The 24,735-nt window shown below is 41.6% G+C and overlaps 1 protein-coding gene across 2 annotated transcripts in view; it reads right to left on the bottom strand.

Annotated features, from left to right (window-relative positions):
- The window catches only part of FBLN1 (fibulin 1), a 128,391-nt gene that overhangs the window by 42,309 nt on the left and 61,347 nt on the right, over positions 1 to 24,735 (bottom strand). Inside the window, exons 10-15 of one of the 2 annotated variants that reach the window (XM_090043803.1) lie at positions 24,557 to 24,685; positions 23,913 to 24,038; positions 23,291 to 23,410; positions 21,445 to 21,576; positions 21,201 to 21,324; positions 75 to 4,956 (exon numbers count right to left, since the gene is read on the bottom strand). In XM_090043803.1, the coding sequence (XP_089899929.1) occupies positions 4,602 to 4,956; positions 21,201 to 21,324; positions 21,445 to 21,576; positions 23,291 to 23,410; positions 23,913 to 24,038; positions 24,557 to 24,685 (986 nt within the window). In that variant the 3' untranslated portion in view covers positions 75 to 4,601. Of the gene's footprint in view, positions 1 to 74; positions 4,957 to 21,200; positions 21,325 to 21,444; positions 21,577 to 23,290; positions 23,411 to 23,912; positions 24,039 to 24,556; positions 24,686 to 24,735 lie in introns of those variants that run through there. The other variant, XM_090043802.1, reaches the window with a different exon arrangement.

Here is a 24,735-nt window from a genome sequence, read left to right as displayed (position 1 = left end):
TCTAATCTGAGGAAACAAAGTAGAGTGTAAACCGGGGAACAAAGTTAACCAAATCGTTTCAAATCTCAAAGGTTTTATTTTAATTTTGGGGATTTAGAGTCATCTCATATTCTGTCTCAACTTGCTGCTTCTCCCTCATTGCAAGTCTCTTTGATATTAAAGTACAACTTCTCACTCTTGTATAACTAGATTGAATTAAGAGTTGCTTAGATTTCAGGAATGTCATACAATGCCTGGTCTGTGTTCCCTGAAGATGAAAGGGCTGTTGGAACTTGAAATGTCACTAAGTCTTGCAAGTGAGATCAACTTTGACCCGACCATTTCTCCACGTTTTCAAGCAGAAAAAGAAGTTGGTTACAGTCTCATATTTCTTAGTCAGAGTAAGCAAGGCTGAGAGAAAACATCACATAGAAGAGTAGAAGTAAAAACTGAAGCTTTAGTCTGTTGATTATCTCTAGGGGGAAAAAAATCTATTCCTATTGCTTTCAAATATGATGGCAAAGCTCATACCTGGAAATCATATTTTTTCAACATGAAACTCAAAATGGATATTGTAGCTCTTAAAAAACCAGTAACATTTTTATAATTGCTCAAGCAAACAAATCTATACATAATAATTGTGTGTATAATAAAGTGTGCATGAAAGAAAAACATAAATCATTACTGAAGATATTGAACTCAACACATGTAGCTGGATATAACCCATGTGAATTAAATAAAACAAACCTAAATTACAACTGAAGATCTGACTCATTATTTTTAATTTAAGGTTCATGTCTTAGGATTTCAGACCATCACTATAGGAGTGTTCCCACCTTCTCCCTAAATACTACACTAAGTAATTTCCAAGATGAGTTATGGGGTAGAAGGGGAGTGTAAGTGCCTTCTGCTAGAACATCTGATGCCACCCATTTTGCTGTGTGGTATTTCTAAACTGGATGCAGCAGTGAGCTGATCCAGTTTGACACATCCTACAGCCTTGTCTTTTCCATGATTTAGCTTCTCTGCAGAGTAGAAGAAAGGGAGCTGAATACACAAGATGCTGCAGCACGCTGGAGCATTGTGATTGTATTAGAACATATTCTAATCAGAACACGTTGGAGCACGTGTATAGATGCACTCAGATCCCAATCTAAATCAACCTATTTCAGGAATGAAGTAAGTAGAAAAGGACTGAGACAAAACACAGACTGCAGTAATCCATGCCAAATGACCAAATATACAGGAATTTAAGACAATAATAAAGAAAATAAATTAGTACACAGTAATGCATGCAAGAGCCTACACACAGATGTGCAGTCTTCTCCCATGCGAACCTCCACAGCTGGAATCAAGGTAACTATGTCAGCCTGGTTTTACTTCCAGCAACATTCTTTAGGTTTATGAAATATTTCTAATATCTTTCTTCATACAATATTAGCAATACAGTGCTGACTACAAATGCTTGGTCTAGACATTTTACTGATGCTTACAGGAATGACCTAACTCATTTGGCAGCTTCCTTACTTAAATGCAACCCTCCAAAACTTATGCCAGCACAATGCCTATAACACAGGGTTGCACATTTTAATGTTCTATTCAACATTATCCAGCATTCACACAGAGACACCTGGTGTTGGAATTTCAAAAGCATGAAACATTGGCTGGACTGATCTCATTAGCATCAGTGGAAGCTTTCCCTTTGATATTAATAGGAGTACTGTCAGATCAATACTGATTTTCCTGAAATTCCCCCTTCTCCCCACCATGTATTTAGATGTATTTTATACAATAAATCCCAATGCAAGAAATCATAATTTGTCAAAGCTGGAGTCCTACATAAAGCCCATAGTTCTAGCTTTACTCTTGAAACAACAGGGATAAACATTCAGCCAGCAATTATGTTACATGTTTACAAAAGCAACATAATCTTCATGATTATTAGCAATTTCACATCAGAGGCTTTATATCAAATTTCTTTCCAGTCTCTGCACCTTATGACTTTTTTTTGGCAGACTTCCAATTCCAGTGTTATTCTGTCTTCCTTCATCTTTCTCATCATTCATGCAGATTCTTACCATTCTTTTCTGTCCCAAGGCTAAAAATCTGGTTCCTTCACTTTGGCCTCCCTAACTTTTCCTCCTCTGACCTCCTGTATTTCAATACCTGTTAATTGCTATGGTATTTTCAGAATGCAGCATCTGACATCACTTTATTTCTTTTGTTCTGAACCACAAAACCCCTGTCCTCAGGCCCCCATCTCTCAAGAACAACCCATTTGCTTCTGTACCTACCTTCTACTCTTTCTCCTCACCTCCAAAACTGCACACTCCTCTATGTTCTGTGCTTTACATTTCTAATCATTTCTTTACCTAATCCTGTGTTCTTCTGACTATTTTCCTAAATATTTAATATGCCCTCCTCTCACATTTCCCTCCATCCATATGGTTGCTACATTTGGAGCAGGTTCCTTCCTGTATGCCAAAACATTTCCTTCTGAGAATCTTTTTCTCCCTTTCAGTTTGCTTTCTAAACAGTAATCTCTGCCTTCATGCAGTCTGCTATTTGCTTCATGCCTGTTCCACTTAAAAAGGGGAAGAGGAAGCAGAAGAAGAAAGAAAGAGCTTCATTTCTCAGAATACTTTATAAATAATGCTTCCCTCTTTCCACTCAAGTTCTTTGCCATTTCTGTTTACAGCCTAATTTAATAGTCAGATCCTCTGTCCAGAAACCTTGGTTTCATTCTCATCTGGAAAGAACCAGGAGCATCCAGAATGCCATATCATTATATGAATTACAAGTTCCAAGTAATCTGCAGTGTGCATCACATATGACACAGTCCAGGCTCTGAATTCTTGCATTACTTGTTAAAGACACACAATAAAATGGCAGTATATTGTAGCATCTTCTAAGACTTCAGTTCTGGCCCTCCATTCTTTTTCTGCCAAGTAACTGCATAGTAATGCTGAAAAACTTAATTTAGTTTTTGGCTATCTAAACTGATTGTGGCCCCAGAGACCTGTATAATGAGCCTACATTTTGGGTATCCACAGGCCTACCTTCTCAATGGGATAAGAAACTCCTTGAGACCATGATATGGGTTTCTGTTTTCAGTATTATAACATTTTGATTGTACCCACACCGATAGACTCCTGCTTCTTCACAAGGAGGAGCTATCAAGGTCATTACAAATTGGCACCACTGCTAGGACTTGAAGTCCTGTCAACCATTTGGGATTAACTTTGCCTAAGAAATCATGCAACATACTGGCTAGCTGTTATGATTATATCCCAGTGAAGTCATTTGCTCATGTTGAGGATAAGAACCTGAAGTGTACAGCTAGGAGGAATCAATCCTTGGACTCAAGCAGTTGAGGCCTTGTGATCTTGGTTTCAAAGACCATAAATTCTTATGTTGATGCTGAATCTGGTGTCTCTATTTACATGGTAATACATATGATGTATACACATCTATTCTATAACCATGCAGAACAGCTTACTCCTGGTACAAACAATCAAGGATAAATATATGTAAGGCTATGACCATGCCAGGAAAAATGCCTGTTAAAAATGTATATGGATCATAACGCCAGGCCAATCGTTAATGTCCTGTTAGCACCCCATGTTCAAGCATTAGAGAGTAAACTAGATTTTCTTTGGGCTCTTGCAACAATAGAGTTGATGCAATAATAGAAGTCTTGTAACATCATCACTGAATGAGAAGCAACCAGGTTTATTTTTTTTGTCTTAAAACCTAGGTGAACTTTTAGGGTTATTAGAAAAATCTCTATTTATATTCATAAAGTTTTCAGCTTTGATTTGGAAGTTGTAGAGAGAAAATTAACATGGAACCCAACATTATTTTTCTATAGATAAACTTCAGAACATAATTCCTGAATAGCAAGTAATTCATCATTTGCTATTAGCTAAATGGAGCTAATTCCTTACTGATTTTCCAGCATTAATTTGACCACAAGTTCCAAGTGGAAGAGAATGAAATAACTCTAGAAGAGACTACAGTTGGGGGATTCTCTTCTGTACCTTTTAAAATTGAGGGCCAAGTTATGGTATAAATCAGCAGAAATTAATTGGTTTTAATGGAGCCATGCTAAATTATACCAGTGACTAGAGATCTTCAGGACCTTTGGGTTTCTGAGTTCCTACTTAAGAGGACTTTGATTTTCAGAAAGTTTCTAAGTATTTGCCTTCTGATCAGTCAAACACTCTACGGTTGCCTCACACTGAACACCCTAAATTGACCTATTCCATATCACTATTGACTTTTGAAATATGGGGCCTACATGCATCAGTTTGTGTGTTTTCAGAAGTGGTATGAAAAATATGTAATGTCCTTAACTCTGTGTATGTAAAAGGAGCAATAAAAGGTCATAGGACATCAGGTTCACAATTTATATAGTGATACACAATATGCACAAGAAACCCTGCCCAAGTTGAGATGTTAAGTAATGGACAGAAGCGGAAAACCATAGTGATGATGATAAATAAAATGCAAGCGCAGCATGCAATAGATGAACTGGCATTACAACTTTATTAAAATTGAAAGAGGAAAAAAGCTACTGTCTGAAGGGGAAAAAATAGCCGCTGCTGCCTGCATGTTAGGAATCAAAGCTGTGGAGAGACAAAGATAAAAAGTTTGGCAATAAATGTGTTGACAGTTCCATGACGGGAAAGTTGCATTTGAATGGTCAGAAGAAGGTCTCTGGGCTCTGTGATTTGCTGCTGCATGACCACAATACCACTGTGGTTGTTCACTTTTTTTGTGGTGAAAAAACCCTCCTCGTTCCCGCTGATGACGGACAGCAGAATTTTATCCCCAGGGACAGCATTGGAAGGGCCCATGCGGAAAATGTCGGTGGGTACTTGAATGTTGGTAGGAAAAGAGAGGTGATAGTAGGTTATTCTCAAAGGCAGGCTCTGGCACTCCTTATTTTCATTACAAGACAAGCGCTCACAGCGACTGCAAGAAAAGTGAGAACACAAGACAAGAGGAAGATTAGCGTACATTCAGCAAGCGTGATAGTAAAGAAGGGCAGTGGGGTTGGGGAAAAGATATGCCAACTTTCATACAGTATCCATTCTCCATTATGGCTGACTCAATCATAATTCAATAGACATTTATTTAATTACACCTGCAATTAGTGTTTTGTGCTCTTAGGAAATGGCTGTCATTTCCAGTAGCATTGGCCTTGCATCCACTGACATTTTACCAATGGGTGAAGCATTACCATAATTTAGTGTGCAATTGACTGGGGTTCTCTGTAGGGAAGTTTTAGCTACTATTTTGTTGCCATTTTTCATATGTGGTCTCGTACCTGCTTAAGAGAAAGGAACTTCTTAAATCAACTAATGATTTTGGGGTGCCCAGTTTAACAGAGCATAAGGCAGTGGTTCTCAACAGGTGAGCCACAAGCTCCTTTTGAAGGTGCAGCAGGCTGCAAGAGTATAAGTACTCGCTCATCCTCACCTTGTCCCTGTGCAAGGAGGTAAAGGCAGGCTCGCCTCTGCCTGGTTCCAGTGCAAAGAGGTAAACTTAAATTTGTTTCTGCTCATCCCTGTATGAGCTTGCTGTTTGCTCCTCCCCCTTCCCACTCCCACTCCACAGGGAGCTAAGCACAGGCTTGTCTGTGACTAGCTCCAATGCTGCTGAGAGGAGTTAAGTACTCACTTCTTCCCTTCCATCCCCCTCAGGAGTTAAGTGCTACAATAAATAAATTATTCAGTGAATTGTTGTGCAACACAATTCACATAGAAGCTATGGAGGGGTGCCAGGAGCTTAAAAAAGTTGAGAAACACTAGTTCACAGATTTGGCTTTAAACAGAATACCAGCCCCTTAAAAAAACATTTGTCTTGTGACAGTTTCTCTAAACCGGGCTGCGTTGAAGAGCATCACACTTGCTAGTTAATCTTGGAAATTTGCATACCATCATGGATCATGGCTTCTTTTTTTTTTTTTTTTTTTTAAAGAAGGGCATTTATACATATACTTTTTTGTCCTGCGATATGCTAGAGATCTGCTGCTTCAGAGCAGACTCAATTAATTAATCTCTGCGGCCAGATCAGGCAAAAATCGTCACTTTTGCCTGCACCCTTTTCACCCTAACACTTTTTCAATGGATAAGAGTAGCTGATTTGAGTTAATTGCCTTTCAAACTACATGTGTCAAGGGCTTTGGTGTTCTTCTTTTGCATGAGGTTTTGACTCTTATCAATCAGAACTGCCTCAAATGCACATTGTTTTTAGCCACAATGATCAGTGCCAACCTGTGCAACCAAGGAACTATGTACCTCCTGTTTAAGCAGGCACTGAAAGCCAGAACCCAGCTTCTCAGAAATGAGAGAACCTGGAGTTTTTGGGAGGGGGAAAGGGATTTTTTTTTACAGTATATGCCCTAAATTAATTGCTCTACCCATCTAGAGACTCACTCAAAAGGATGACAAATGAGGTTTCTGTATGCTGATAAGAAAAAAAGAGCAGGTTTTCTCTCAATACCTTACTGATTGCTGTTTTTCTAGTCTCCATACCACACAATCAGTTCCACTGGATACCAACGTGAGCCAATCAGGGTGGAAATAGGCAATAGACTCAGTCCTACCAGGGGTAAATCAGCCCCCAAGAGAGGGAAACTATCTTTTCTTTCTGCTACTGAGATAAAAGAAGCTACTTCTCTAAATGTAAAACAAACAGGTAAAAGCATTATTGTTCATAGTGAATGGGAAACATTATAGTTTATCAACATGACATATCAGATCTTGATTAGCATCTTAAAGGCTTGGGGGATTATCTTCATAGCATTACAGATTCATATTATATATATGAACATACACACACAAGGCCCATCTCCGATACAGCCATGCATCAAGTATACTATACAAGATTTGCTAAACTCAGCAGGAAAATTATATCCAGGTTTTACTACTACTTCTCTTGTTTAAGTATGTTAAACCAGTGCATTACCATCAACACAAGAGTCATGTCCTATGCATGTTTTCAGAACTCATCAGAACTAAAGTATTTATTTGGGATGAAAAATAATTGTTGTTTTAAAAGGCTATTACCCATTACAAATGTTCTGGACTGGAAACATGACTTGCTTCATACTACACACTATTAATTACTTGTTAAGAAATACAAATACCTGTTCTGTTTCTTCTGTTCGGGAGAACTCTATCTGCATTACATGGATCATAGGCCTTTGTATATGGATCACAATTCTGTAAGCAAGCAACAGTGCTCTTTTGCTTGCCAGCATTCAAGATAACTGTGCCCATTCCTGGAGCTCTGAGTGCATGCAGCTTCAATACTCTGATGGTCCTTGGCTCATGCATGTGTAACACCCACACACACTTGTGCTGTGTATGGCAGAGTGTACGCCTTTGGCTGCTGTGTATTGTTTTGTGTGTATGGAGGGGGGCTTCTGTATTTACCTTCTCCCCTCCCGCCCTTCCCCCTATCCCCCACTTTTCTCCTTTGGTCTGTTGCTTTAAGGAGAAAACATACGATCTGGCCATACAGGCAAGATGGCCCCTGTAGTTCTGGCCCCATGTTCTGCATGTGGAAAGCTGGGGCCTTGTATCTGGGTAAGAAATGTAAAATCCTGTGACCCAACTGGCCGGGGGAGCAGAAGCTTCTCCAAGCAGATTGCCTGAGAGAGATTGAAGCATGGCACCTCTGACTGGACAAGGCTAAGATGATGTCAGGCTAAGGGAGGTTAGATCAGCTAGGCTGGTTTGGAGGGGAGAGCAGCTGCTATGAGCTGCTGAACGGAGAACTCTTCTCTCTTCCTTTTCTTTCCCCTTTTCTGAGGTTTTAAAAGATTAATACCAGGGAAGAAGGTATTGAGTCCATAAGCTGGCTGGCCAGGAATTACATATGGAAGTTTTTTAACAGGGTTCAAACCTAGGAGTTTCTAATTCTGCTAAATTGTCAAGGGTTGGGGCTTTGCCAGCTTTGGACTGGAGTTCAGGTTTGTAACCTTCTGCTCCCAGTGAAGCTGTGTAACAGACTAGCTGCAGCCCAGGCCTAGAGGGTAGGCTTGGCTTTCCCCCTTTGTTTCTTTTGATGGCCCTTGGCTCCACCCAAGCTGTGTAGTTGGGGCCAGCTGTAGCCACAGTCACCCCCTCACACAACCTCTGTTTGAAGCAAAGATTGGTGTCCTACCACTTCTCCAGGAGCAGTTAGGGAGGGGCCCCTTGCTCCACCAACCACAAGCAGCTTCCCAATGTGTGGTAAACTCCAGTCATAAGACCGTTCCAGTGTGGACCATGGATCTAACCCTCTGGGCAGCCCCAAGTCCCAGACTGGTCTGGGCTGGGGTGAAGTCTCTCTAAAGGGGTTCAACCTATGAACTGTAGTTGTCAAGAAAATGTTTATATTGTGTTTAAGCTTTTGTTCTTTTGGGAGGGGTTGTTTGTGTTTTGGTAATTGGGACAAGTCTTATGGCCACAGGGGTGGCCATAATGCCCCCTAGTGGCCCAGTAGCTCCTGTCCAGCTCAGACTCTAATGCCACTCTCCCTAGATTGCTTGCCCACCACGCCTTGTTCTTAATATTAAAGGTTGATTTAGGGAGGCTGTCAGCAGCCTTAGAGCGAGTCTTACTCCTAATAATTTCCCACTGGGTCTCAATCCAATCCTCAGGCCTGATAGGTCCCTCTCAGCCTAACTAGCTCTGTCTAGAGCACCTGTAGCCTTATGGGCGAACTGTGTGGCTCTTTTTCCTCCCCTGCACCACACCCCAAGCCTTGCAGATGTTATTGTATTGTTGTTCACTTGCTGAGCTTTGGCCTTCTCAGCCTCTGCCCCTTTCCTCTCAGCTACACCCTTTAGCCCGCGCCCACTGTGTTGGACCTGGCTTTGGGGCACTAGCTTTAGTTTGTCCCTTCTGATCCCTGGGTCCCTGGGACCTGTCTGCTGGGCCCCTCACCTCTGTCTCGTGGTGCCCCTCTGGCGCTGGTTCCCTGGCCCCTGTCTTGCTGCACCCCTCTTGGGTGGCAGGCCCCTGTCTGGCCTTGTGGCCCTAATGTAGCACTGTGCCCACTCTGGGCTCAACAATCACTCGTAACTGCACCCTTGTCAGGTGCCAAGCTCCTGGCCCCGTGTGGCTTTGCAGCCTCTGTCCGTCTCTGGACTCAACATCAGCTCAAGCCTGGAAAGGCTCAAGGCAATCATGTGCCCTTCAGGTACTAATAAAATTGCCATAAACCACCCCTTACAGCTCAACCCAAAACAATACACTGATCACAGATACAAACAGTAACTTAAACCATAAGCTATAACACAACACAAACAACAGCAGAAGCATCCCTCTCCCGTTTTAAGAGGGCACACTTTCCTCATCTCCCAGTGGACATACCTTCCAGCCAAGGGCTATACCCTAGGCTATATACTCAACCCCCTTGGGCTTTTGGACTCACTGCTCCCACACACAGCCCCTTTCCAAGGCTCTCGGACTCTTGGGACCTGGCTCAGGCCTTTCCTGAGCACAGGGACCCTCTGGTAGGCACCTCAAACCCTCTAGGGGTCAACATAAAACAAAGAGGTCCCTTCCAGCCCTAATGTCTATGAAATCTATGAAAAGGCCTCTTGCCTGTAAACCCAGTCTTTCTCTGCCCTGGGAACTTGCCTCTGTTCCCAGGCCTGCAGAGTTGTTTAGCTCAAACCAGGTCCCTGCAGAAGCCCTGCTGCCCTACAGCCAGGATCTCCTCACTTTGTGGTTGCCAGGGAGAGACTGCCTGTCTGGTTCAGACTCTGAGCTTGTACAGCTCCAGCTTGAGCCCTCTTCCAGTCAGCTGAGTCCCTCTTTAGCTTCCCTCTGCCACCTGCAAGCAGCCTCAGGCTGCTTGCTCTTAAAGAAGCAGGCACCACATCCCAGTGCCCTCCTACAGTAATAACTTTGTATTTGTTGGTTTATACTGCTTGTGAGAATGGGGATTTGTCTGTGTGGGATACCCCAGTCAAATTCAGTGTTCCTAGATTTTTTGGTGGGAGCTCAACCTATGGGTATAATTCACTGGAACCCTGGAATGTAAACCTGGCCCTTTCTGCTCCTGGTCTGTGTCTGGCAGAAGGGTTACACATGAAAACAATATACATATGTATTTTCAGAATTGAGGCTTGATTAGGTCTGGATATTGTCTTTCCTCAACATTTGCCATAATAGCCCAGGGAATAGATATGACAGAACTGCAAAAGATACTGAGTACCGACATGGAACTCATTGCTGACTACCTCTATAAGTGGTGCTTCAAGTTGAGCATCAATAAATCAGTATCATTATTCTTCCACTGGACAATCGTCAAGCCAAGAGCATGCTGAATATCAGAGTAGGTAACAACTTCTTTCCCCATGAGCACACCCTAAGTCCCTCACCTATAATTATTACATTCAGAAGGTTAGCAGTAAAGTCTCTCTGCATGAGCAGCTGCCTCAAGATGTTTAGGCAGCACAACATGGGGTGCCAACTTTTAAGTGTTCAGAACCACTGCACTTGCAGTGGTATACATCCCAGCAGAATACTGTGCTTGTGTATGGTCCAGAAGTTGTCACACTAAAAAGACTAACACTGTGCAGTGAGACTCATAATAATAGACTGCACAGCCTACACACACTCAGATGTACTCCCTGTACTCACCGGCATCAGATGACCCTAACATCATTACTGGAAATGGAGGCAAGAGATGATGAAAGTTACCTGCTCGATCAACTGTTAACTGAAGACCAGAACAGGTGGAGGCTTAAAAGACATAAAAGTTGTAGACCACCTATACATGAAGCCCACAAGCTCCTAGAAGAGACTGGAGATACTGAACCAAACCTATGACCAGCAATGGACTGGGCTGACCCCCAAGAAAGGTCACACCTATTCCTACTGTATTTTATATCAACACCAAATGAGTCGTACATTGGGCACGACCTTGACAAAAAAGCATGGGTCAAGCTGAACAGACTGAGATCTGAATGTGGATATTTCAAAACAACACTTGACAAGATGAATGTCTTTGACAGCCCCCTTTGTGAATGTAGCGTCCAACAAACAGCACAGCACTTAATCAAAAGTCACAATTTTTCAAATGCTCAGACGGGGCAAATGAAATCTGCACATTTAGCAATAATGTGCTTATCCAACTCACAGATTTGAAAGTTGATGCTGGATGCCATACAAAAGAGAAAGAAAAAAATTAGATGTTCTTCAGATATTTCAGCTATGTTAGTTTTCACATTTTTCCATTTCTCATACTCAGTTTTAGAGAAGAGCATTCATAGCAATAATAATCAGATTTTCTTTAAAACATGGCATCTGGTGGTCCACAATACATACTGCACACTTCATTTTTGGGTTTCATTAATGTGGACTAATTGTTCCATTAAATCACTACAGAGGATAGTTAATAAATATTATTGCTTTCAAAGACCTGAGTTCAATCCGGGGTCATGTACCACAATGGCAATAAACAATGACTATCTAAATCCCAATGTACTCTTTAGGCCACTTAAATGCTTCCCTTTTGTGGGTAGAGGAAAATCATATGGTAGGGAAATTTAACTAGCTAGGAAACTAGCAGACCAAGACCATGAATGATGATCCAACTTTGTGGTATTCTACCATGGATTTGCTGGCCCACTGCTGCATACTGTTACCATTCAGTGTCACTGTGAGTAAAAAAAGACACCGAGGAACCTATTAAAAAAAGGAAGGGAAGTATGAGGGAGGGAGGCGAGCATAAGAGAAACTAGTATAGCAAGGCAAAAATAAAATGGCCTGCACTGAAGCAATTCTGAATGGTTCTTTATGACTCTTGCTAACTTCTGCAATTATATTAACCACAAAGCCTCGAAAAATAAACATGCATGGTTGCAAAAAATACTGTTCCTGGATTAATCTCTGATTTTTGTTCAGTGTTCCAGGTTTGTCTGTCTTTTCTCTTAAGTCACATTACTTGTCATATTACTAACTACAAAGAACCATTAAGAATATGGATTTTATGTTCAAGATATTGGTTCTTTAAAGGAAAGAAGAGAGGTACCAGAAGACAGAGATTTTGTTTTTAGGAAATGCCATACTTATTAGAATACAAGACAAGGTTTTCTCCTTATTCAGAATGGGAAACAAAGCCCCTCAGCTTATATTTGCAGACAAATAAACCTCATTAAATATACTGTCTATCATTAAACTTCTGCCAAAAGCAGCATGTCCTCAGTAATAATAACCAACTCATCATCTATGGCAATCCCTCGCAGTTGAGGATAATTGTCTTCCATTATTGTCTTATCTGTGGGTCCAAAGATGGCTGATGAGGCCTATACAGGATTGACAGATTCTGTTGCAGCTCAGGCACAAGTTTCCATACAGAGTGGGTGGCTCTGGGTTTTTTGGTTTGGTCCACAACATGCTGTTTCTGCTACTCCTGTTTTTCCATCCATTGTTGTCGCAAAGTTTCAAAGTATCAAGGTCATTGCAACAGAATCTTCCTCCATTTGGGTCAGTCTCGGGCAATAGCCTGCCAAGATTTGGCATTGATGTTACATTATTTGCAAGCTGGCCTTTAGGACATCCTTGAAGTGCTTTTGCTGCCCTCCTGTTGAGCATATACCTTGACTGACATGAGAGAATACAACCTGCTTCAGGAATCTGGAATTGGACATCTGGATGATGTGGCTGGCCCAGCAAAGTTGATGTCAGATGATCATCACCTCAATGCCCATGGTGTTTGCTTGTGAGAGGATACTAATCTTGGTGCATCTGTCTACTCACTGGATTCGAAGAACATTCTGCAGGCAATGTTGATGGTACTCCTCCAGCGACTGTACATGATCTGTATCTCAGCTCCATACAGTAAGGTGGGACTCACAGCTGCTTGATAAACCATGAACTTGGTTTCAGATCTGATGTCACAATCTTCAATGACCTATTTCCTCAGACATCCAAAGGCTACACCTGGCACTTTTAAGGTGATGTTGGATTTTTTTGTCAATGTCAGCCTTCTGCAAAAGACAGCTTCTGAGGTACAGAAAATACTCAACATTCTCCAGAGTCTAAACCATGAATCTAAATTACTGGAGCTGGGGACTGCTCATTAAGAGCTTGCTGATGGAGGACATTATTATTTGGAATGCTAAGCATCAGTCCCACTGTCATGTATGCTTCAGTATACTGTATTGTCAGAAGGCCTGCTTCTGAGTGAGCATGCACTACAGCATCAGTGGCATCCTGTAGCTCAGTTATTGAGGTTTCATAGTTGTTAGGTGCTGGAAGGGACTTTACATATCATCAGGTACAGCCCCCCTGCACTTGGGCAGGAAAGACTGCTACAATCAGATGGTCTTGGTTTTGGCTCAGGGTCAGCTGAGATTAAACAGTTTACCATCCATTCGATAGTTTATTTCCACTCTGACTGAAAGCTTGTTGGTGGTCAGATGTAGCAGCATGGTAAAGAATAGCGAAAAGAAAGTTGAAGCAATGACATAGCCTTGCTTAACTTCTACCTTAATCTCAAAGGGATCTGTGATAGATCTGTTATTGAAAACCACCATTTTCATACCATTATGAAGCAGGCAGAGAATGGTGATGAACTTTGGTTGGCATCCATACTTCAGAAGGATACTCAACAGTGTTTCTCAGTTGAAGGCTTTCGTGAGGTCAAAGAAGGCCATGTAGAGAGGTTTATGTTGATCCCAACATTTTGCTTGCAGTTGGTGAGTAGTGAAGGCCTTGTGCTTGCTGGTGATCAACTGCTTCTAGTCATTTTCATCAAACCAGTCCTGGTGTTTCCTTGTAGAGAATCCAACTGACGACAGGGTACCCCAAGCACTGCTAACATTCTCCCCTTGTTGTTGATTAGAACTCACCAGTTTTTCATTGAGGCACTGGTGGAAGAGGTCTCACTTAATTGGGTCCCTGAGCCATTCAACGTTGATCTTCCAGTGGCATTGCTTTTGTTGCAGCCATCGTTTTGGGGGCCAGTTTGAATTATATAACTGACTGGATGAGTCAGTGATTGGTCCAGCAATTGTCAGGTCTTGACATACCTCGGATAATGCAGGCATCTTTGTGATCCTGGGCATGAACACTGATGTAGTCAATCAAGTGCCAATGCTTGGATTGAAAGTGTTGCCATGATGTCTTGTGCCTGTTTTTCTGGTGGAACAGGGTGTTGGTAATGGTGAGTCTGTGTTCCATGCATTTGGTCAAAAGGTGCATGACTATAAAACACATGGACCATATAAAGTAAACATATTGATGGGCATCCTTGTTTTACCAAGACTTCACAGCACAGAAACAACTACATATCAAAAGAGTAAAGCTACATGTTAAACACTTAAACAACATACACCAACTTCCCACAAAAACTAAACCCTTACTTCTTCACACATAACCACCTGAAACTTTCTGCCCCTCCCATCAGTTCTCTCTGTTGGTTTAGTGAAACAATAGTGTCCAGTCCTTTTTCCTCCACTTCTCCTCTGCCTCTTCCTCTCTAATCTCTTCCTTGTCCCAAAAGATGTAGTATTTCAGTTCATTCATGTAGCCCCAGCTTCAAGCACTCTCTTTCAGTGAAAGCCAACCCCTTAAACACCAAGAGGTTTCTTGCTTTTCTTAGTTTTAACTAATAAAGTCCTTTATAATGTTTCTTCCAGTCCCTATGGTATGAGTCCATATAGCACTATCACCTGCATTAATGACAGATTTATTTTAGTAACACTCAGAAAGCAGCAGACCCTTTCCCACACCTGTTTTGCATATGTACATTCCCAAAACACATATCCCACTGTTTCTTTTTCCCTGCAATTCTCCCTTGGGCACCATGATGAGTTTGTCAAGCCCCATCTGTGTTGCACTTCTCTCACAGGTAATATATTTCTTACAACTATGCAGATTATGTCAGCATGTTCACCTTTTAGCTGTTTACCCACCACTGCTCAGCACACCTTCTTCATTTGTCCTTCTGTGACATTTTCCACTGGTGCCATTCTGTCTCTCTCCCTTACTGCTTTAAACAATTTCTTATGATCCTTCAGGACCTCCAGCCCAACCTTTCCTATTTTATACCTCTGCATGAATCCTTCCATTCTGATGCAATGAATCAGTGGTTGCCATGCCTGTGGACTCTTCCGAAAGCTGTGATATACTCCCTATTTCCTCAAACTTGCAGCTGCATGAAAGGAGGTGATGCACGCTGCCTTCCCCTCTCCCTCCACTACCACCTTGCATACCGCACTTGCATACTCTGTGTAGGCTAACAATCCCAAGTCTGGGAGCCCCATGTCCCCATCTTTCTTGCTTTGTACAATTCAGGTCTAGCCAACCTTTCTCTTTTAGTATTCCAGAAGAACATGCACATTTTCCTCTGTACTTTTATTATCTGCTGCCATGTCAGTGGGACTACATTTCCTGTATATAGAATAATTGGCAGTAGCACAGCCTTAACTGTCACCACTTTTCTGGAAAAGGACAGTGTCTTTCTGGACCATAACCAAAGGATTTGCCATAGCTGTGCTGTCACCTTTTCCCATGCTAACCTTTCACTTCAGCATCCATTGGGGTCCTTAGCATTCTGATTTCTTTCTCTCTTATTTGAAAGCCCCACTTCTCTAAGTCCGTCCAGTTTCCCACTCCCATTTTTGTGCTTTTTGATCCATTTAATTTAGCCTCCATCTCTTCTCCATACTCTGATGTATGCTTTAGCACCCTGTCCATCAAAAGTCTAACTACTGCATTTAAATCATCCATGTATAGTATGCATTTTACCTCACTCCCTTCCAGTATCTTTACTCCACTTATGACCTTGTCTTTTCTTATTATTTGTGCTAATGGTTCCATGCCACACAAATAGTAGTGACAACAGGGGGCACCCTTGTCTCACCCCTGTGTGGATTTTGGAGGCCCCGCTCATGTGCTCATTAATTTGGACTTGACTCTCCACTTGTATATGTTTAATAAGGTTATTTTATAGACATTTCTCTGGGAACATCATTTCTTCTAGTACCTTGAATATGTAACATGATCCACTCTGCTTTAACTCTGTTTGTTTTCATTTCTTGGATTGGGACAGTATCTCTGATCACTTTTATTAGTTTGGAGATTCTTCTACCTGTTACTTCACATATCTGGTCTTCATGTGTAATCTTGAGGTTTCTCCTCATCCTCAAAGCTAGTGTCTTGGACATTAGCTTATAGTTCATATTATTATCGGTATCCAGTTTTTTTCATGAGTTCCTTCTCCCCTTTCTTGAAGAGTAAAATCACAATGTCTCTTGTAAAATCTTTCTCTGCTTTTCTTGTGTCCACCATTTACTTGAACACTTTCACTATATCCATGCCCAAAACTTCACGTAAAATTCTATACACCGTCTGTCTGCTCCTGGCGATTTCCCTCTTTTAAAGGTTTCTAAACCTTTAAAAGTCTAAACACTCCTCCATTTCCATTAAGCTCATCTATTCTTCCATCTTCTTAGCTTCCTCTACTTTCTCTTCAATCTCTTCCAAGAAATCCTTCATCTTCTTCCTGTCTGCTTCCTTCTTCTGATATAACTCTTCGTAAAAATTCTTGTTGCTTCCAACACTTCCTCCTGCTTTTCCACCCAGGCACCACCTTTGTCCTGTACTAGTTTAAGCTCTCCTCTTGCTGCCTTCATTCTGGCCAGACAGTATCAGGACCTCTCTTTGTTTTCTCCCACCCAGAGTGCTTGTGCTGAGAACATTTTCTCCCTCACTTTCTTTTAAACCAGGTTTCTAACTCTTACCTTGTTCCTTCTAGCTCTTCTTGTACCTGTCTTCCTTTCTTTAACAACTCCTGTCTCTTTCTTTGCAGCTCTCTTAGCTCTTTGTTTCTTTTCCCCATGCATCTTCAGTCTTCCTTCCTGAAAAATTCTCCCATTCTGTTCTTCACAATCATCCACCATTGTCTGGTACTCCTAAAATATTTCTTCAGTGTTCGCCATCCCTCATACTGTCTCATGTACACTTGACATATCTCTTCATCTTGTAACAACCACACATTTAACTTCCGCAGTCCCTTCACTCTCATGGGGTTCTTACTAAAACTCACTTCCACCTTCAGTGTGTGGTAATCACTAAAGGCTACATGTAGTTTCTTTCTTCCTTCTCCCTATTTCTTTTGATACAACTAAAAAGTTAACTCTTGATTGTTTCTTTCCACTGGAATCTGTTCTAGTGAAAACCATCTCCCCTGCTCACACATATCTTAGCAACTCTTCTTTTATCATATTGGTCAACAATATGGATGAGCTCTCTAAAACTCCATTTCTTTCTTCTCCTGTTCTGCTATCCACTTCAATTACACAACTGAAATCTCTCACTATTATGTGTGGTCTCTCTTCAACCATGTAAACTGCTAGTTTTTTAAACAGTACATTCCTTCCTTCCCTCTCTGGTGGTGCACATACACTGGAAATTTCTAATTCTGTTCCCCTATTAGTATCATTTTTGCAATTGGCCACTGATGACTTCTTAGCTGCTTTGCTTTCTGCTCTGGGTTCTTGAATAATATTGCTACCCCTGTTGCTGTGTCCCAATTTGCCTCTCCACCAGGATGTTCTCCATCTCCACCTTTTCTCAAAGGTATAGCCTTTGCAAATTTTCAGATCACTTTTCTCAAAGTATTTATTATCCCTCTCACTTGGTATACCACATTCTTGTTGGCAGAGTGTATCTGCCTTAATTGGTTCAACAGTGGTTGAATCTCATCTTTTCCTTGTTAAGATACTCCTAATGTTAAGCAAAACTATTGTCAATGCTGTTTGTGCCTGTTTTACAATGAATGCACTTCTCCTTTTAAGGTTCATCCATGCTTGCTTTTTGCTGAATGCACCTGTATCTTTTATCTGTGCTACTGCTCAAAGTGGTTGAATCTTCCCTCTTCCTCACTTGCACTCTGGTAGCCTTTGCAAGCTGCTGGATCATTTTCACATTTAGGAAGTCTTGCATATTACTGCTTCCCACCTTCTGATCTCCACTCAGGGCTGGAGCCCAGAGATGTTAGCAGCAGGAAACTGTTCTCTGGCTTTTCCTCTGAATCACCTCCCTCATTATCAGGCTTTTCTTCTTAGTCATCAGCCCCTGCATTTTATTTCTTTTCCCAGTCTGTCTCTCTGGCTCTCTCTGTTGCTCCATCTCCACTTCTGCTGTCTCTAGGGCGTCTTTTTCTTCCCCACTCCCACCTCCGTGTCTGAGCTGTTTGCTGTTCCTGCTTTCCCTTCCATTCCATCTCCTATCTCCTTCTACGCGGCCTCAGTCATAGGCAGTCTGCCACAATGGAGGAAGACCAGTGCAGTGTACCACTCTCAGGAGTGCCATGCATCCCCCATTAACAGGCAACACATGTTCCACAGTCCCAGTTTCTGTTTGACTTTGGCTTGGTCTTCTCCTACGCTTCTGTCTTTTCAGCTCTGGGTTGAACTCCACCCCAAGGATCTTAACCCCCTTATGGGAGAGGGAGACCCACCCTGCAGGTCTCCTAGCTTGCCCAGTACCAGGCAGGAGCTCTTGCCCACATTGAGCTTAGACCCTGCTGCCACACCATATGCCTAGGTATGGTACAGCACTCTTTCCACTAGGTCCTTGTCCTTGCACAGGATGTTGAGGTCATCCATGTAGGCCAGGACTTTCACATCTGTCCCACTTCCCCTAGGGATCTGCACTCCACTGATCCTGGGATCTTGCCTGAGCCTCTGAGCTAGTGGATGAAAGTTGTATGCAATTAAAAACTGAGAAGTAACAGGCAACCTTATTAATAAACATCTGGCACCAACTATAAGAATATTTCCAAGTGCTGCCTTGATCTAGCATAGTTCTGGCTACGTATCAGAAATCTATGTCCAGAGAAGAGCCACGCGCATGATCAGAGATCAAGAAAACAGACCTTATGATGACAGGCTGAGAGCCATGATGCTGTTTAGCCCAGAAAAGCACAGGCTCAGGGGTGATCTGGTGGCCACCTATAAGCTTATATGGGGTGATCACCAGTATCTGGGGAAACATTTGTTCACCAGAGTGCCCCAAGGGATGACAAGCTCGAACAGTTATAAACTACTGCAAGACCGTTTCAGGCTGGACATAAGGAAGAATTTCTTTACTGTCCGAGCCCCCAAGGTTTGGAACAGCCTGCCATCAGGGGTGGTTCAAGCACCTACATTGAATACCTTCAAGAGTAAACTGGGTGCTTATCTTGCTGGGATCCTATGACCCCAGCTGACTTCCTGCCCTTCAGGTAGGGGGCTGGACTCGATCTTCTGAGGTCCCTTGCAGCCCCAATGTCTATGAAATCTATTAAATCTTTTCTGATATTTTTTTGGCTCAATGATAACAGATGTTTGACTTGTGTCACATACAGACAGCCTAATTCTTACACAGTTTAGAAACATGAAAAGTATTTGGTGAGGTAAATTCAGTGGGTGAAGTTGCAGTAACTCTTGAATACTCCTGGAAAAAGCACTAAGATTACAGGCTAGTCCAAAAAAGAAGGGTTCTTAAGAATCTAATTTGCACAATGGAGAGAACATTCCCATGCCACTTTTCATTACTAAAGGGCCAAACTGCAGCAGGCCTATCAAAATGTTTGAGAGGAGGTAAACAAAGAGCTCTGTCTTCCTTGTTCCACCCATTCAATGGCTTGCTGCACTGGCAATGATGCCTATTGTTCCAAGTGGGTTATCCTTCCCTATTCAATGCTTTCTCCTATCTTGTTATCTTAGCAGATAAAGACAAAATTAAGCCTCAGGGAAGGACATGTATCCTAAGCAAGGATATAATGAGCAATTTTATGGTATTTTTATAATCTACATTTTCATAATGAACACCTCAGGATATAAATGAATGAGCAAACTTAAAAAGTAGCTAAGCATCTGTATCACAGCCTTTTATTATCTGACAAGTGTTATTTGAATTTAATTACTGATGACACATCAAAGGATATTAGCAATGTCTATTTTATAAACATTTTAATTCTGTGAAATTCCCTCAACAACAATCCAATCATGACAAAAATCACCTGACATGTCTTTCTAATTGCATTTTATTTCTTCAGACTTCAGTGCAAATATTAACTAATTACTCCTTGCAGATAGCTCCATTATACAGGTGGGATAAAGAGTGCTTAATCTTATCTGAGATCATGTGTGTATAGGAATACATCTTCACATTGATTGGGTAAGGGGATAACAGATTTATGAGCACTGTAGCATGTCAGCTTTATTCCCCAGCTGACAATTTAAACTTGCCAGTGCAGATATACTTGGAAAAGTTCTAGAGATGCCACACACTCCTCAGATAAACTCTCATAAACATTGGGCTGACAAATCAGTTAAAGGGTAAAAAGTGAGTCTGGCTCTGAAGCAGACATAAGCAAAGATTTCTCCCCATTACTAGCACTATTTCACCCCCTGTAAATGAGGTGCTGGTTCACCTGGTATTTTAGGTCCTAGGCTGATTATAATCCTCTCTGAGAAGGGTAACATGACAAGCCAGCAGCTGCCAACAAGCTATCTGCAATAGGGCTCCTAAGTTTTTTAAAAGTCATAGATCTCAAATGATATAAACAATAGTGGACAATTTTGCACATCTTTAGTACAGATCATGCATTAAGGAGCTGAAAACTAAATGTTCCTTTCTCTCGACTACAAAAGCTTGTAAAAGAGTTAATTGAGTCATTCTTAGGGAGAGAAAGGATCTCCTGGCCACATCTACACAAGATGCTGACTGTGCAGTAGCTCGTTACTACTGTGCAGTAGCATCGTATGGCACAAAGTGTGATGTGACACTACTGCACAGTAGTAACCACTTACTGCACAGTCATTTAGTACTTGTGTATGCAAGTACAGTAACAACTGCGCAGTCAGAATCTAATGTAGATGCAGCACCTGAGTTGGAGCACTGAAACTAAATATCCTTTTATCAACTATCTGGCCACCACAAGCCTAGCCTGGTATAATCATTCTGGGCATTCAAAAATGATTGATGTGAGACTCTCTCTGCCTTTCCACTTGGTGTGATAAATATAGCTTGTCTTAAAAGATAGGTCTAATGCATAAGCCAAGATCCTGCTTTGCCCATTTCTTTTTGTGTATGTGTACAAGTGCATGGGCAGGTCATTGCCAGGATCCACCAACCATCTAATCAACATTGCCTTAAGGTTAGGGAGGACACATGCCTGTCAAGTAGTTCTTCAAGGAAACAAAGAGTACTTACGTGTCTCCTGATTTGCGATAGTTTTCTGGACACTGCAAAGAGAGACAACGAAAACCACCCTGAATGTTAAAGCAGGTCTCATTGAATGAGCAATTGTGTGTTTCTGCAGCACATTCATCAATATCTGTCAAATGGAAGAGATAAAAAGATTAAGCACATGCAGGTCTCAAACAGTAAATCTCAAATTAGGTTCCAGGCAATATGATGATCTAGCCAGACATTTCTACACAGCTATGAAACATACCCTGGCAGTTTCGTGCATTAGGTGCCAATCTGTACCCAGTAGAGGGGCAGGTGCACTGAAAGCTCCCAGGAACATTAACACATCGATAGGAACAGATGTGCCCTCCAGTAGGTAAAGCACATTCATCAATATCTGGAAAAAAAAAACATCACCATGTTTAAAAAGTTCACCTTAGGATGAAGCAGCAGTAGCATTGCCATAATTTGGTATTGTAGATAAGTAGATTGTCACACCATTGGATGAAGATGGCATGAGCCAATAAAAGGGAATAACCATAGGTCTCTTTACTGGCAGGAACCCATCAGCAGAACTGGGAGTGAATCTACACCAGTGATTCTCAACCAGAGTGCCATGAGATCCTTTTAGGCTGTTGCAGGGTGCCATGCAATATTAGCATTATTATTATTTCTCCATAGTCAAACACCTAGTGAAAACTAAGAGGTGGCATTTGCTGAGGGGTGCCTTGAGTCTAAAAAACGCTGATCCACATCAACAGCTCCACTACAGCAATAGAACCCCTTCTTTCATTTACTATCTGAGTGAAAGGATTCTGCCACCACCTGGAAGCTGACAGAAGACATGTGTAGATGTGCCTGGGCTCTCAACTGGTGCCTTCCTGCTGGCAAAGTTGCTGTAATGGAGCCACCAGTAGCCACATCAGTGTACACGTACACTGGTAGCTTCCCTGTAGCTGTTGGTGTCTGCTGGCAGAACTGCGCAAAAAAGTTTTGTAGTGATCAGAGTACAAAATTATTACAGGGCACAAGGGCCATTGCATACAGGCATTACACTTCTACTGGGAGAACTGCTGCTCTTCCAGAATAAAGTGCTAGCATGCAGGTGTTAATTCAGTTTCTCCCAGAAGAATCATGCCGCATTTGGGAGAAAGATGTTCTAGGGTGACAACTGGAAGATCTCCCCTGTGAGAGGGTTTTTCTTGCTAGAATGAACAGCTGTATGCTCAACTCTTCTGTAATAGGGAGGAGTCTCTGTGGGGACTCCAGTCTGGGGAAGGCATGGGGAGCAGGGGAAAGAGGGCATCTGTATGCTGGAACACTTATATGAGCCCTCTCTTAGGAAGATTTCTAGTGCTGCAAATTTCCTAGAAATTATAGGTGGTAGAAATGAACACCTGTCCATGGCCAACAAGACAAAAAATTCAGCCTTGCCATGAAAGCAGGTAACAATGATGATGAATGACTCTTATTGTACCACTCCTCATCTCTAGACCATACGGTCTAAGGACAAAGGAAGTCACTAGCTTCATTCATATTTTACAAAATGGGAAAACTGAAGCAGTGTCTTGTGAAAGACCACCAAGAGAGCCAGAGGCAAACCAAGAAAAGAACTCAGGCTTCTGGGGTCGCAGTCCAGTCACTATCCACTAGACAAGCCTATCCCATTAGGATAATTCTTTAAGCAATGCCTGTATTTGTGTGTGTTCAGAGCTTGCTTCATGAAAGGTCAAGTATAAAAAAGTACTTAGATGCTTTTCAGAATCCTCAGCTGATGAAAATATGTAAGCCCGTTAGTGCCACAAGTAAAAGCACTTCCAATATTTAAAGCAAGCCTCAAACTACGTTTCAGCTCAAACAATAAAACTTTTTCAGGACTTCACACCCTGCAAGTTGATCTCAAGGGGCCTGGATGGGAGATAGTTTTTAATTGTGTAGAAAACTTACGAGAACCAAATGATGAAATATTATTTGTATTGGTATTAAGTCAGGTACAAGGAACTGTTCCATAGAGATGACATCTCATTTTTGTTTTTGTGTGAATAAAAATAAAAGGATTGTCCACTTCCCACCTTTAAAAAATTGCAGCTTTCAGTTAAAATGTTTCTTACCTTCACAGGTGATTCCATCCATATCACTAAGCTGATAGCCCCGACGGCAATAACACTGATAGGAACCATATACATTGGCACACTCTTGGCTACAGGGGTTGCTCTCACATTCATTTAAGTCTGAAATATAAAATTTGATACAGTCCAGCCAAGTTTCTACTAGTAGGGTCTGCTTACATAAACCTCAGTTCCACAAGATTGGGTCATAAATTTGGAAAAAGCATTCCTATTGACCAAAATCAGATGTCTTCCTTTAATCGGTATCACAAAAATATACATTAACAGCTGTATAAGTGGGTAGGCAACAAGTGACCATAAGTCTGAATATCTCCATGTTGGTGGGTGGCAGGGGGTTATTCTACTGTGTTTTATTATCTCCTATAACAGCACTGCCCCTCTGCGATGTTGCCATTAGAAGGGACAAAGCCATGTAGGGAGAGGAGGGGTTATGATGACATTGTTTATATTTCACCTTGAAAATGACTATAGCGAAAACAATTCCTTAAGCCATTACAATTTAGCCCTTGAAGCCTAGAACAGAGAAATCAAATAGGAATAGCAAAAATAACAAACAATGAACATTGTTTTCAGCTAGTTAGCCCATGTAGATTTGTCTCTTTACCTTCACATGACCTGCTGTCAATAGAAAGTTTGAAGCCCATGGTACAGGTGCAGTAATAGGATCCAGGAGTGTTCTCACATTTGTGACCACAAAGGCGTCCAGGGTAGCGCCTGCACTCGTTGATGTCTGCAATGATAAATATAGATACAGACTTTGGTACCAGTTGCCTTTATGGGGGCACTCCAGTGAAGGAGTTTTTCTGGTCACAGAAATTTTATTTCAATTTTTTAGATTTCCATTTTATGTTGGAAAATGAATGAAGTGCTCAGAATGTTACTTTAGAGGCAGCACTGGTTTATATTCAGCATGTTGTTGTATGTAATTGAATTAGACATAAACACGAGAAGACTGCTGTGTTCTTCCAAAGGGACGTTTTTGCTTTAGATGCAGAGTAAAAGCACCCTAAAAACAACTACACACTGTTTTATGATCTTACCTTTTAACTGTATTGCATTTTAAGTTATATAACTACAGTTTCCTTTGAAGTATCAGCAAGTCTAATACATGGTGGACTCCAGCAAATCATGCACATTCAGATGAAACCTTGGTGACAAAACTAATAAAGTGATGCTTTTATAAAACAGCTATTTATTTATATATATATTTAAAGCTATGAAACAATCTTCTCAGAGAATGCAACTTACCAACACAAGTTCTACTGATGGCATCAAATGAGTAGCCTGATCTGCAGTCACAGCGGTAACTGCCAGGGGCATTTATACAAACATGTCCTTCTCCACATGGCTGGTTGGATGATGAACATTCATCTGTATCTAAGGGGAAAAAGAGTGAGAGTGAGAGAGAAATGAGCAAAAAGATGGTC

This window comes from Crocodylus siamensis, chromosome 4, assembly GCF_052110815.1.
Source record: "Crocodylus siamensis isolate JL-2025a chromosome 4, ASM5211081v1, whole genome shotgun sequence".
Taxonomy (NCBI): Eukaryota; Metazoa; Chordata; order Crocodylia; family Crocodylidae; genus Crocodylus; species Crocodylus siamensis.
The sequence above is the reverse complement of the archived record's forward strand: the minus strand, read 5'-3'. Positions and strand labels throughout refer to the sequence as shown.